General features: G+C 38.1%; 1 protein-coding gene across 1 annotated transcript; it reads left to right on the top strand.

Moving 5' to 3' along the window:
* The first annotated feature begins 221 nt into the window (after window positions 1-221).
* Window positions 222-14,014, top strand: POMP (proteasome maturation protein). Its single transcript, XM_081128081.1, has 6 exons — window positions 222-410; window positions 2,785-2,882; window positions 4,829-4,889; window positions 6,414-6,515; window positions 9,748-9,841; window positions 13,844-14,014. Exons 1-6 carry the CDS (start codon window positions 408-410, stop codon window positions 13,909-13,911), a joined length of 426 nt encoding a protein of 141 aa, XP_080984207.1. The 5' UTR covers window positions 222-407; the 3' UTR covers window positions 13,912-14,014.
* Window positions 14,015-15,601: the final 1,587 nt, after the last annotated feature.

Here is a 15,601-nt window from a genome sequence, read left to right as displayed (position 1 = left end):
TCGTTTACCCTTATGAAAAATATAGTATCTATCCAAGAGATCTTGTATTAAATAAGGCGATGCATCCCCTGAAGCACATCGCAACACGTCAGATGTACGACCGCTGGATGTTTGTTACTACCAGAGCGGAGGTCCGCGTCTTCCCTCTCGGGGCACAGCTCGTCCGGGCCCGCCCTGCTCTCAGCCCACACCCTTACGGCGCCCTTGCTCCCCGGTCCCCCGGGACTGCAGGCGTGGGAGCCCCGGCCCAGCGCTGCTCCCTCCCGGCGCCCCGCGCCCTCCTTCCTTCCTCGCCGGACGGACGCACTTCCGGCGGATGTGGGGGGGAGCAGCCCCGGAAACGGAAGTGAGCGGCGGGGCTAGCTGACCGTAACGGGTTGAGGGGCTCTTCGCAGAGTGAGCTGAAGATGGTGAGTGAACCCCCCGGCGACCCGAGTTCCCGGCGTGCTCGGGACCGTGGCCTGGCGGGACCAGGCCACCGCCTCCCAGCCGGTCTCCTGTAGCGGCGTCTTTGGTGGGAGGATGAGACGGGCCTCAGGCGCCAGGATATGTCGAGTCATGGGGTCGGGGGTTCGCGGCTGCCGCTCGGGCCGCGCTCCGGTGCTGGTCCCGCGGCCAGCGCTTCGGCTTCATCCTTTTCCATCTCCTTCTCTTCTTTCGATTTGTGTCCTCTTTCCCCCCCAGCAGACCCCGACCCCGTCCTTGTAGTTGGCATGGAGTTGGAAAGGACATATCGAAAGTGCAACCTCTGTGGTGTGGCGTTGCCGCCTGCCCTTCCCCTAAGGGGAAACCTTTGGGAGCCCAAGATCCCCAAACTCCTCGCCCACCCCTGACCCTTGGAACTGACTTCATAACAAACCCACAACAATAGGTCTCATTTTTATCACTTAACTTTACTCTACAACGGTTTTGGGAACTTGTTTGCCAGATGCTGGAGTGGAAAAAACACATAGTTGCTACTTAACGTTTGTCAGCATTGTTAGTGCATCTCCTCCATCCTCTGTCTCCTTTCTCTTTCTCTCTTTTTAACTTTAAAATTGTAATTTGGGGGGAGGACTCCTGACTCACCAGCCTCTGATACCAGTACTTCTCCTAGGCCGTCCGGATCTAGAAAACTGCTGATCATTGTAAAGAGGTTTTATAAACACCCTCAACTGTAACTAGTGGTATTAGAAATATCAAGTACTAATCCTGATATTTTACAGAAGGTAATTGGGAAGATGGTTTCAGTAAAACACAGAGATCAGAATCCCCTCTTTCTTTGTGCATGGAAGAAACTTTTCCTCTGTCACTTTACAGTGAAGCAGCCTGGGAGGAGGAGACTGTTCATGCAGAAAAGGATGTACGTTTGGGAAGGTACCTGGAAAGATGAGTAAACAGGACCAGAGAGGTTGAATGGGTTGATTACAGTCACATAGTGGGTTAGTGACAGTCCACACTAGATTCCAGATCCTTTTCCTGATTTACCCCATGATTCTGTGTGAGGGAGCTGAAATCTCTTGTGCAGGTTCTTGAGTTCCAGGCTAAGCACCTTGGACTTTATTCTTCAGACAAGACATTGATGAATCAGTGAAAGGTTTTTAAACAGTGTTTGTGGGGGAGATTGTATGTTTAGGAAAACCTTGATATGCAGAAGTGGAAAATGGAAGTGTGTGTAGGCAGTAAGACCCAGTAGAGTGTTGTGTAAGAAGTTATCCAGGTATGAGATCCTGGACTAGGGTGGTTGGTTGAAGAAGCCCTGGACAGGATAAGGTACCTAACCAAATAAAATATACGAATGACTTTAGAAATTAATGAAAGGCTGGATTTCTCAGAATAGTTTTTCCTAGAACAGTATAAGAGTGATGCCAAACCACCTCTAGCTGTTTTACATTTTTATTCAGAATTGTGGGGATATTGAACTTGAGCAACTAGTGATTTAAAGTCAGCGTCTTGTGTTTTACATGTATTTGCTTGTCTCATTTATCTTCACCAGACTAAGCCCTGGAAAGTAGACATGCATCTTTGGCATCTAGCAGAGTACCTGCCATATAGTAGATGCATAATAAATATTTGATGATTAAATGTATTATTGTATAAATGCATAGGGTGACTATTTACCAGAACCAAATGCACTGAGTCTGTCTTTGTTTTTGTTTGACACTACCCTGACTAGATATATTTATTTTTCATAAGTAGTACCTCTTATAAAAGCCACTTTCTGAAATCCCTCCCCCCTTTTTAAGCTTCTGTTACCACTCTATTCTAGCTGTTCTGTTCATTGTTAATCCCATTTTCTTATACTTCTTCCTTGTCCTGAAGGAATGGTGTTACCCAAGATTCTGTCCTCATCATCCAACCTAAGGGAGGAATCTGTCCATTGGAAGTAAATCTGATTATGCTATGTTATAATTGACAGAGGCTCTCTGTCATTTTCATAATAAAACTGAACTTTTTTGCACCTTTAAGCCTTTTCATTTCATCAGCCTTTAATTCTGACTTTCTCACATGATCATTTATATTCTTATACCTTTAGCCATGTTCTTTTTTTCCCCGAATGCCTTTTTATCTGACAGCATTCAGAAATGATTCCTTCCTACCCACAGATTTGATATTCACTGTACCATGTGTGTCACTCTAACATAACGCTAAGTAAGGCTCATTGTGATTGTCTAGAATGGGATCTTTGAGGACAGAGACCTTACTTTTTTCTCTCTAGTGCTTAAACCGTGATTTTTACTTAGAAGTTCAGTAGGGGTGTTTTGAATTTTTTGTATTTAATAGTGCTCTTTATTTGTATTGTAGAATACCAGAGGACTTGGATCTCAGCTAAAGGACAGTATTCCAGTTACTGAGCTGTCAGCAAGTGGACCTTTTGAAAGTCATGATCTTCTTCGGAAAGGGTATATGTGGGAGTTGTGACTTTGACTTTTTTATAATAAACTGTTCCTGGAAATTATTTTTCATGATATTCTTTAAATATTTTGCCCGGCTGGGTGTGGCTCAGCAGTGGAGCATCAACCTAGTCTCCAGGAGATTGCGGTTCGATTCCTGGTCAGGGCACATGCCCAGGTTGCAGGCTCCATCTCCAGTTGGGGACGTGCAGGAGGCAGCTGATCAATTACGACTCTCTCATCATTGATGTTTCTATCTCTATATCTCTCCCTCTCCCTTCCTCTCTCTGAAATCAGTAAAGATATATTTAATAAATAAATAAATAAATAAATAAATATTTTGTTAGGCCCTAAATATATATTTAGTTTGGGAGTTAGCAAGTAATATACCTTAGATCGGGGGAGGAGGGGAGTGAGGGCTTAGATATTTTCTATAGCCAAAGAAGTGCCTTATCAGCGTAGTAGGTTCCCAGGTTAGGGCATCCTCCTAGGAGACATTACCCAGTAGCATGATTTGATAGGATTCTTTATTTTGCTATTGATAACTTGGAGGGCCATTTTATTAACTATTAGACTGATTCACTTTATGGGAGGAAACTCTAGAACATAGCAGTTAAGAGCATGGACTTGACTCCGGATTCCTGGATTTTGACCCTGGATTTGCTATTTATTAGATGTATGCCTTTGGGCAAGTTACTTAATTGTTCTAAGTCTCATTGTCCTCATCTGTGAAATAGGGCTATTAATAGTGTATATGCTTTTTTGAGGAATAAATGAGTTAGTAGTACATGAAAAATACTTAGAACAGTGCCTGACAATAGTAAGCACTCAGTGTTAGCTGCTATTCTCTTTCTTTTCTAGCTTTAGCACACAGTTGTAGTCCTCTCAGTTTCCTTTATGTTTCTATATGTCTAGGTCTCAATTTCTGGTACTAGTTCTTTTTCTTGGTAGGTTGCTTTTCTGCTTAATCAAGAATAATGTCTTCCCCATCATGAACATTTTGTGTTTTGAATTTTACATCTAATTTTAAGGTGTTTAGTTTGTACTATAATAGAATGGCATTTTAGTGGTGTCTGGGGACAGACAGAAAGCCTCATTACTGTCTTTCTATTTTGTAGTGAAAGATTGAGTATATAGCCTTTGAAATTGGAGATACAGTTTGATTTATAGTATAATCAAATTCATAAGGTAGCCAGTAACCAAATCCTGATAATTTGTTATGTCTTTATTTTATCACATGAATGCTCCTTTTTCTTACTGGTTAGACTAAGATCTCCATGAGCAGGACCATTTTCAGATTCCACTTACATTCAGTAAATTATTATTGTGTGATTTCTAAGGTTTCTTTTATCTCTCAAATCCTGTTTTGGACAATAAGATATTCATCTTTATATATCAGGTATAATAAAAACCAGTGGTCTGGTTCTAGCTGTGTATCACTTAACATAGTACTTTCTATGTAGGAGGTGTTCAGTAAATGTCGTACATGTTGTTTGATGTGTGTTATTAAAGATACATTAAATATTTAATACACATTTGACCTGAGCAGAAGAGACTTAGGTATTTTATATAACACAAAAGCATGTCATCAGAATAATAGTAAAAAACATGCTTTATGAAATTTCTTCTAGATATCAGGCATCATTTAACACCATTTTTTAGAGGCGTCTCTCTAGTGAATTGCAGTCTTGACCACAAGTATCTATATTAGATGCATTTTAAAACAATTAGCATATAGTAAATTTGACTTTTTAATATTTGACTTTTTTCCCCTTTTGGTGGGTAGTTATATGAATTTTAATACATGTATCATTTCCTGTCAGATACAGAAGTTTCACCATCCCCAAAAAACTCCCCTTGTGCCATTCCATTGTAGTTATTCCTTTGATAGTTGTGATTTTGAGCTTTAAGTATTGAGTGATAATGTAATCTCTCTTTTAAATGTTTATTTTCAGTTTTTCTTGTGTGAAAAATGAACTTTTGCCCAGTCATCCTCTTGAATTATCAGAAAAAAATGTAAGTATGTTAACAGTATATTTATTTTTGTCCTCTAGTAGAAAGATGCTTTCAATAATATGTTTGTGGTTACATTTATTGAGACAGTTCTGGTGTGGAGCAATTGACCACGAAGAGTATGAAGCCTTATTTTCAATATTTTTGTAGAGTAGGCTTTGAATTATCCTTATACTGCTTCTCTAAAGTTCCCTTTCTAAACATTAATGTCTATCTTTTTATGGATATTTCTAAAGGTTAGTCCACCTCTCCATTCCTCTCATTGATTTTTTTTCATTTTATAATCCCATTTTCATTTATATTTTTCTCCTGGTATTTGATGTAGACCTCCAAATCCCTATCTCTAGCCTTGACCTCTTTCTCAGGCCTTGCTTCTCCAAGTTACAAAAGGACATATCCACATACTAGGCACAGTATGTACACAGATGAATATGACATAATCCCCAGCCTTAAGGGACTGAAAATTTAATGGGAGGACAAGCAGTGGATAGGGCATCATAAGATGCTTAGAGAACCAAGGATGGTGCAACCACCTGTGCTTAGGGATTGTGGAAGGCTTTACTGAGGAGGGGACATTTGAGTAGTTTTAGACCGATGTTCTCCAGGTAAATAGATGGGGAAAGATCATTATCAAAGAGTGTATAGCCTGTACAGATGTTCTTTAGACAGTGTAGAGGGCTTTTAATTACACTTTTAGAGCAAGAAGAAAGAGCTGTTACTTGAGGAAGATGGTGCACCGTTACCCAGAAAGCTGACCTCCTCCATTTTTTTTTCCTCTCTTGCAAGGGGAAGGATCTTTGTATAAGAAAGAGTAGAACAAGTAATGTGGTGGTGAAATTGAATTTCAAATTAGATGAGAAAATAAAATGGCTCTTAGTTTAAGTGCATTCTGATTTCATGCTCAGAAGTTGGAGGAAGCTTAAGTGTTTTTCACAGATGAGGCTAACCAAGGAAAGCATGTAAATTGGATTTATGGAAGTAAAAGCTGGTAAGGATAGCTCATTTTAATGAATAAGCGAACTACATCACAGATGAGAAAATAGGTCAAAGGACTAAGCCAAAAGTTAAAAAACCATTTACACAGGAGAATGTGAAGTTTTGCATTTGGGTTCAAAAGATGAACTATACACATTTAGATGGGGTAAACCTGTCTTGATAATAAAACTTGATTTTAATTGACTGTATGGTTATTATAAGCCAGCGGATTTTGTTAGCTACTGAAAAGAACAGTTAATGCAGTCTTGGACTTTATTAATAATAAGATGGAGTTCAAATCAGGGGAGATTATCCCCTCCATTTTTGTAAGTATTAATTTGGTTATTAGATATGGAATATTGGTTCAGTTTTGAGCACATACCTAGGTTGAAGCACATACTTAGGTCGGGGCGTATACAGGAGGCAACCGATCTATGTTTCTCACATCGATGTTTCTCTTTCCTGCCCTCTCTTGTCCTCCCTCCTCTAAAAAAAAACATGGGTGAGGATTAAAAATAAGTAAAAATAAAATTACATTGCTGTCTTTTGTAGTTCCAGCTCAACCAAGATAAAATGAATTTTTCTACACTGAGAAACATCCAGGGTCTGTTTGCTCCTCTAAAATTGCAAATGGAATTCAAGGCAGTGCAACAGGTAAGTGTATGTGTGTCAGTTATGTGTGCATCCCATGTGTGTTGATACCGATTGGAATGACTCTTCTATTTTAATAATAGCTGTACAAACCTGACCTCCCCTACAACCTATTCTACTTTCCCCCTTTTAGGGCATGACCTCGATTCCTATTTTATAGAGAAAAAAGAAGCCATTAGATGGAAAACTGCTTCAAATTATGGGCTCAGTGTCTGAAAACTTACCTGCATCCACTTTCATGTTTTTTCTTTTGGAGGGTTTCATTGAATTTGAGATGCCTGTAGGACTATCCAAGTGAAGCTATCAAGTAGGCAGTTTGTAAATACCTGAGTGTACCTGTTGCTCAGGAGTAAGATCTTCAGAAATGCCTTCCAAGAATGTAAGAAGTGTCCCCCACCTGTGTTATGGCTCCCTTTTCATGGATCCTTTCTATAGCTGATATCTTCAATCTCTCTCTACTTGCTGGAACTCAGCAGCTTTTACATATATGTGAACCTCTGTCCTTTAAAGCAAAGAAACATTGTATCAGTCTCATCCCTTTATAGCAACTTCTCTCTGAATATGCTTTTGTAAGTTGAGCTTCTTAAAAAAGTTGCCTACATTGCCCTACATTGCTACATATATTTCTTTACCTCCTATTCACTCAATCCATGGTTCTCTGGCTCTCGTCACACCACCGAAACTGTTCCTGAACAGTGGACGTTGTTATGCCCTCATTTTGCTGATCTCCCTGTGGTGTGTAACACTAGTGGCGGCTGCCTTTTTCCCTTGGCTTTTAGGACACTGCACTTTCCTGGTGTTCCTATCCTCTCTGAAACCTTATTTCCAGGTTTGCTGTGTAGCTTCCTTTTGGTTTCGTCAGTTCTCTGAAATACTAGATTTGTTAGTACCCATTTCTGGTCCTCTCCTTGTCCTCTTGTTTCCTATCTGTTCCTATGACTTTAGGTATCACTGAGCTGTAAACCTATAGGTTTCTCTAATTGGGATGCCCACAGGCACTTCAAATTTCACTCAAGTACCAAATAACACGTTGTTTCTCACATACTCCTTATCATGTACGAACCAAGTTTTTCCTAAGGTAGAAAATGGAACATTAGCCTTGGTTATCTCACCTAGCATCTTATCCCCCACTCCCACCCTCCAACATCCAGTCAATTACCTCTTTTACCATTGCAACTACATTGGTTCTGACCCCGACAGTGCTTCATCTGGATTACTGCAACATCCACCCCTCCTGCCAGCCATTCCATTGTATACACTCTAGCCAGAATAATCTTTGTGAAACACAAATTTGATCATGTCATTCCCTTCTTTGCCCTCAAAGTAAACTCGCCTCCTTAACATGGCTCTGGTCATGAATTGCTTTCTTGCTCTCCACCATGCTCCATCATCTCCTCAGCTACTTGTAGTGTCCTGACTAATTTTGTTCTCTCTCCTTTTGGCCTTTGCACATGTTTTTCCTTCTACTGTGAATTCCTTTCTCTCACCTGGCCAAAATTGTGTCTTTTTCAATCGATTCTATTAATGCCATTACTGAGTCATTCTGGAAGCTGTTTTAGAATTTTTTCCAGGGATAAAGCTTTAAAACAGCATGCATGGCTTTACATCAGAATAACCTGGATGTGAATCTTGACTCCACCACCTACTAGTCTTAAGAACTTAAATATGTTAGAAACCTTTCTGAGCCTCAGATCGTGTGTTTGATTTTAATGCAAAATGGAATTAGCAGTGAGAACAGTGTAGGGTTATTGGGATCGTTCTGCAGATTAAATACAATACATACTTTTGCACAAAATTGTTAGCTTTTCTTTTTATTCTCTTACAGATTCCAGCTACATATTGCTCATATTTTGGGCCTACGCTTTTAATCCCATTTAATCCAAAAAAATCTTTGTCCAGAATTCTGGCCCTTTTTTCCTGATCCTTGTGTTGTAGTTCTTGCTCGTCAGGATATATAACCACTGTCTGCTCATCCCTGCTTTGGATGCTTTCACAAGGCTGTATCTCTGGTCAAACTGTACCTACCATCCCCCTACTGTCTGGTTTAATTTACAGGCTCCATTTCTGTTTCTTTCTCTTCTATCTTTATCCTCCCGCAGTTTGTTTGTTTTTCCGGTCTTGACAACCTAGAGAAATTTTTCCATGCCACAAAGATTTAAATAACTCTATAGGCCATTAGTAATTAAAAATATTTTTAGTCTGAATACAATTCTTTGGTGGAAAAAATCTTAAGTGCCTTCTTTGATTCTAAAGTTATGATTATTTTAAAACACTAGTATCATTTAGTCACTGACCACCTATTGCTTTTTTGGTATTCTTTCAGCAATATCCAAAATTGTCTGCATTGATTGAAATTATAACTACTAGACAATTAACAGAAAAAATTGAAAATTTGTTTTGGCTACATTAAAGTTTGTTGAGTACCAACTATGTGCCAGTGACTATACTATATACATACTTTACACCACACCATACTACAAGTTTGAGAGGGAGAGGTGGTGTAATCCTATTTCACAAGTGAAGAAACTGAGGGTGAGACAGATGAGGTAACTTAAAGCCCAAGGATTGGGGAGTAATTAGAATCATAATTGGAATCCAGATCTCTCTGACTCCACACCCGTGCTTTCTCCACTATACTTAGGTACCAGTCTGTGGTGTGTACTTACTTAATATTTGAAAAAAGTACATAACACTCTTTCAAAATGACGTGTTTTTTAAAGGCCCCACAAATGAGTTTCATCTTCATTTCCAATTACCACTACTGTTTGAAAGGGTTGTGACTTAGCGTTGTACTATGAGCAATACAAAACTACATACAGAGTGAAGTAATCAGTTTGCTGAGTAGAATAATGCTCTCACTGAGTTGGAATTTCTTTATGAATTTGTCCCACATTTATTAGAAACTAGATATAGTGCTAGGCTCTGAGGTTTTACATTTCATCAGATGTTATATACTGTGCTTTTCCTGAACAGAAGCAAAGCCCCCAAATGTGTGTGAACCTGATAGGATTATTGTTAATAAAAGTACACTTTTGGTGTCTACGTATTTTGAGTAAGTTTTGAGGAATTTTTAAAAACTTGGTTTGGGTCTAAAATATGAACTTTTTTTTTCCTCTCCACTGGTTAAATTGACATTTAATTTTGTGGATTTTATAAATAAAGAATAAAGAACATGAAATTAAACTTTCCCTCCTTGTTTTTGTTCTAATTTTGCCCTTTCATACTTTTCCCAAAGGTTCAACGTCTTCCATTTCTTCCAAGCTCAAACCTTTCACTTGATATTTTGAGGGGTAATGATGAGACTATTGGGTTTGAAGATATTCTTAATGGTAAGTGTCATTCAGCAACCTTTTCTGGAACCCCAGTAATGTGCAAGGCAACAGCAGCGAACAAAACCCACAGCATCCTTGTCCTCATGAGGCTGACTGTTGATTGGATTCAGTTGTGTTATCCACAGCACTTAGATACAATTTAATGGTGATAACTGTTTTTTAACTGGTTTTAAAAGTGAAAATTTTTTGTGGAGTTCTGAGGTTATAGTCATATCATTCATTTCCTCTCCTGAGGATAAAGTCTGATATGTGAATCCAATACAATATACTTAAGGTAATTTAAACAAGAATTGTTGTTTCAGTATTCACAGTGTTTGTGGGATATGACTAGTTTTTAAAACAACTAAAAAAATAGAAGTTTTCTTTAAAGAATATCCCCCCCAAATATTTTCTGTGCTTCTATTGATGGTGTGTAGGAAAGAAGACTCTGTCATCTTTAACAAAATTCCCTGGATAATTAATTGTATTATGTACAAGATACATAACTTTTAAGTAAAAACAACACATGCATCCTCTATTAATAATAATAGCATCCTCTAATTTTTCTGGTTCTGAGGAAGGTAAACAAATATAATTCTGTCCAGTATTGCCTCTACTCATTATGCCTCAGCAGTTTGGGAGAAACACAAAACCCAACAGGATTAAATTATATTAGTTTTGCTTGGCTGCTGATGTCCGGTAAGGAAATGGTGTGGACACAACAGAAGTCTAGCGAGCCTCCTCTTTGAGCATCTTCCCTGAGGGAGCTTTGTGAGGGCAGGAAAACCTGGAATTCCTAAGCTTGGACATTAAACTTAGTCCCCATTTAAAATTAGTAAGGTGACTGTTCAAGTCTGTATATTCTTATCTTTTAAGTAGCTATAAAATGCATTCATTTAAAAATCAGCTGTGATTCTGTGTAAAGAAAGGGAGAGGAATTTACTGAGCATTTATTCAGTCAAATGTTTATTATGTGTCAGGCTCTTGGCTAGGCTCTGAATAGACAGTGTTGAAAAAACCAACATCTGTGTTCTTATGGAGGAGGTGAACATTAAACAGATAAAACACAAACTGTTATAAATTGTGATTACATTCTAGGAATAGAAGGGATAGGAATAGAGTTTGTTTTTGGGTAGAAGAGGCAGGCACCTCTGGGAATATGACACATAAGTTGATTCCTAAAAGTTGTTTGATCTAAAAGTAGAGGGGAGAATATTTCAGGGGGAAGCAGTTATGTTGGGGGTCTCCTGCCTGAGAACAGCTGAAGTACTCTGAAGGGCTTAAGATGCTTATCCTGCTTACAAGCTAACAAGTTAGTCTGTTATGGTTTCGTGGATATTGGCAGAAGGCAAGACTCTTAGAGACAAAAGGCAATTTATCACAGCAATAGCAGTAGCCAGAGTATCAGCTTTTCTCTTGGTGTCCCGAGCCCCAGTTCCCACAAGGCAGGAAGAAGGTGTCAGATGACACCTGTATATACCGCATATTTTGTTACAGGAAGAGGAACCTCACCCCAGGTCAGGACACCTGAATCTTATAATAGGCAGTTAGCCTGCTTGTATTGTGCTCCAGGAAAGACATATCTCTATCTTCTGAGGCTGTTTACATTTAGAAATGGCCTTGAAAAGGGTTAGAACAAAGGCATGCAGTGCATCTGCATCCAAGACTTAAGAATCTTGAGAGACCCATAGACAATTGTCTCCCAGCACATGTATGAATGTGTTAAGAAAGCCCATGTGGCTGGAGTGTTTTGAGAAAAGTGGAGAGTGGAATAAGGTGAGCTTGAAAAGCTAGGAGGAGCCAGAGCTTTGTAGAAATTTATTCAGAATGCAGTGGAAAGCTGTTGAATGGTTTTAATCAGTAATGTGATACAATTTCACATTTTAAAAGTTTACTCTCTTTTGGACATTCTTTTATATTCATTCCTTGCGTGTCTGTAAGGTAGATATGAGCTGGAAAGATCCCGTGATTAGGTAGGTGATTTTTGTCAGGATGAGACCACTGCATGGCACTTTGGGTAATTTCCTCTTTGTGGGAACTGTGACTACATAATGTATGGGTAGTTTATGGCTTCACCCTAGGGGCTGTGCCTTTGCTATTCCTTCTGCTTAGAATATTCTCCTCCGCCCCCCATTTTCAGGTCCCAGTTAAAATGGCACTGCTTCACAGGCCTTCCTTGACTACCCAGTCTAAAGTAGTCCTCAGTCACTCTGTCACCTCACTTTAATTCTTTGCATAGCAATTATCTGCTATTTTTTTTCTTTCTTATTTCTTGTTTCAACTTAAATACACACCTTGTGAGAGCTGGGGCCTTTATCTCCTTAGCTCTTGTGTCCCCAGTGCCTCAAGAAGTGCTTGATCCCTAGGAAGTGTTGCAAGCTCTTGCTCATCACATTCTTCTCATCATCTGACCCAGGAGGACATTTTATGTCTGTAATGAGGGAGTGGTTCGTTAATCTGAACTCCATGAGGACTGTTAAACCCTGGAAAATATACAGTGGAAATCTGTATATTTCTCCAGTTTATGTTTTGTGACGTGTTGGAGATAATGAGGGTATTGGTCACTCGTCTGTGAAGTGCTTTGCCAAGAACAGTCTACATTTTACAAGGAAGGGAAGGGGCATGTGAGGAGGGCAATAGTAAAGTCAAAAATAGTCTCTTCCTTAATGCTGAAAGGAACCTTCCGTTCACTGCAGACCCTCACTTTAAGACGAGTAGCAGAGTGAGTCAGAGGCTCAGCCCTGCCCCATAGTCTCTCAGTGAGCTCCTGGCAGAGCAGGTGCTGGAACCACATGCCAGTACTTTTCTTACTTGGTATGCTGTCTTCTCAGGCATACCAAGTGCATATTTAACAAGTGTATATTTTATTAAAGGCAAAAGCTTAAAACAGAGTTTAAAAGAAATTGTTATCTAAATGAATATGATATTTGTTTAAAAATTTAAGACAATGTAGCCCAAATTCAGGTCCTCCATGATTATCCCCAGACCCATTTCTCTCCCTTATTCTCTGGTTACCTGCTGTTGCTAGTGTATGTCCTCCTGTCTGTCTTTAGACAAACTTGTAGTCAGAAGATATTTGGCATTGTTTAGTGTTTATTTTTTAACACATTGGTGTAATACTGTATCTCACAGTATACGTGGTACATCAGTACATTTGTTGATGGGTGCTTGCATTTTTCTCACTTATTAACACAAAACAGGGCTGTAGTAAACATCTTTGCTTATTCTACCCATGTGCAGACATTTAAGTTTAGATTTTGAATATCTCTTATATACCTAGCAGTTTATTAGTAATTGTAGCAGTATCAGTTGTTGCTAAGGCTACTTTGTTGAGTGACAAGTGTGGAGAGTATAGATTAGATTGCTGAACTGATACAGTCTGCATAACCTCCAGTCTCTTAGGAGACCCAGTGAGGAACATCCAAATTGATCAGTAACTCTTGGTAATCATTATTTTAATGTGAATGGACATTTATTTTTACCAACTGATTATATAGTTTTGGGGTTTTTATTCTGTTTCCAGTCTAATGTTGAGTAGGACGCAAAAAAGAAAATAGGCTTTATTTGTCTCTAGGAACCTTACTCTTGCTATTAATTTTAAAAGCTCTTTTACATCTATTATCACAGTTAAAATTTTTATCTGACTGATCCATAAAAACAAGAGATGAAGATTGTTAGGATTTTTTTGTTCTAGAATTCTGATTTACGCTTGTGTGTTGTGTTTGTGAATGCAACAGAGCACAAAACAATAGAAATAAAATGTTTTTGCAATTTAGATTAAGAGATTGCCTCATCTCTTAATTAGAGCTTGTTCCTAGAGGCATCTGGGAAGCCAAAAATATTCCTTGGTTTTTTTTTTTTGCATTCAGTCCCCCCACCCTTGGCCCCAGGCAACCACTGGTCTGTTTTCTTGTCCCTTGAGATTAATTAGTTTTGCTTGTTCTAGATTTTTATGTGAGTGGAATCATTGAATTTATCTTGTTTTGAGCATCTTTAATATGTGTTTCTGTTTGTTTTCAGACCCATCACAAAGTGAACTAATGGGAGAACCACACTTGATGGTGGAATATAAACTTGGTTTATTGTAATGCAGTGAGCTGACCATGGAAATGGAGGGACTACATCTCGTTTATAATCATCTTTTTACTATAATTTTATGTATACAACATTAAAAGTACTGACACATGAGAATTGTTGCCTACATAGTATCATCATTTGACAGTTGAAAGCATTAGAGATGATTTTAAAATTACTGATTTATATTGAAACAGTAGCCTTCTATGTCTTTAAAAATTGTTGCTAATGAATATTATAAAACCGACAACAGGTTCCAGTTGAAGCTATTTTCTAGGTATTCCATAAATTGAATATTGAATAACCATTATTAGTATTTGAGTCTGTAGTCTTCATAGCCTCTTTCAGAGTAAACATCTATAATTCATTTCAGTAATAACACAAATTAAATACATAATCAGATAACTTATAATTTACCTTGTTTCAATATAGTCCATTAGTACTCATAAGAATAGTATTTGCTATTGAAGCTATTTTGGAATTACAGCTATTCTTTGATTCTTTCACGTTGAAAAGTATAAGTTCACTAGTTTTTATTTTAGTCTTATTTTTAAAGTGAAAAATTAAAGCAACCAGCAGATGTCAGTGTTGTACTGCATAGATTTATATATCACAAGATGTTGAAATTAAAAGATCGGAACATTCAAGTATACATAAATACTATGTTTCCGTGAACAAATTACATTATAACTTATTTTAAAAGAAATCTTCACTATGGTGGTTCTTTCTTATAAGGTATTCTTTATGAACCTGGTATATAAAAATTAAAGATTTTGAAATTTAGTGAAAGGATATCCTTTCACTAATTAAAAAACATTTTAATTATCAAGTTTTTATATCTTTTTGATGAGGGGTTAATATCCAAAGTATATAAATAACTTATACAACTCAAAACGAATGACCCAATTGAAAAATGGACATAGTATCTGAATAGACATTCTTTCAAGGAAGATACAGATGGCCAGTAGGCACATGAAAAGATGTTCAGTGTCACTAATTAGAGAAATACAAATCAAAACCACAATGAGATGTTACGTACCTCACATTCTTGTGCATTCTTATGTCCCCAGAAACATGTTTATTGAATAAGTCATCAATTTGTAAGTGAAGGCAATATTGCCCTCCCCTCCAGGGGCTGGAGACATTTGAAAATGTTTAGAAGATATTTTTGGTTGTCAAAGTTTTAGATGGAACTGCTACTGGCACGTAGTAGGTAGGGGCCAGGGATGCTGCTAAGCATCCTACAACATATAGGACATAGACTTAATGGTCATGTAAAGAATTGAAAGCACTAAAGGAAGATAATGTAAGATACTCCTAATTTATATTGAAATAGCCCTCTGTATCTTAAAAAAAATTACTACTGAATATTACATAACTCTACACTCAGAGTTTGCCCTCTGCCACCAGGAGTCATTTGGTTCAAAATGTCAGTAGTGTCAGTGTTGGCAAAGCTTGAGATAAACCAAATGACACATCTTAATTGTTCCTGATTGTTGGAATTAAGTTTAAAACCGTCTGCAACACTGTTTTCCAACCTGTTTTACACTTAAATTATGAGGAAATAGAGGAAAAAATGAAGGTTCACTAACTGATTGTTTCTAGATATATTTGCTTTCAACAAAATAAAGTTGGAAATGTCCCTTAGTTCTAGGAATAGTAGATACCCTTACTGACCAGTAGAGGGTACTGTGAAATTAATGA

This window comes from Miniopterus schreibersii (genome assembly GCF_964146895.1).
Source record: "Miniopterus schreibersii genome assembly, chromosome: 2".
In the NCBI taxonomy this organism is placed as follows: Eukaryota; Metazoa; Chordata; class Mammalia; order Chiroptera; family Miniopteridae; genus Miniopterus; species Miniopterus schreibersii.
The sequence above is the reverse complement of the archived record's forward strand: the minus strand, read 5'-3'. Positions and strand labels throughout refer to the sequence as shown.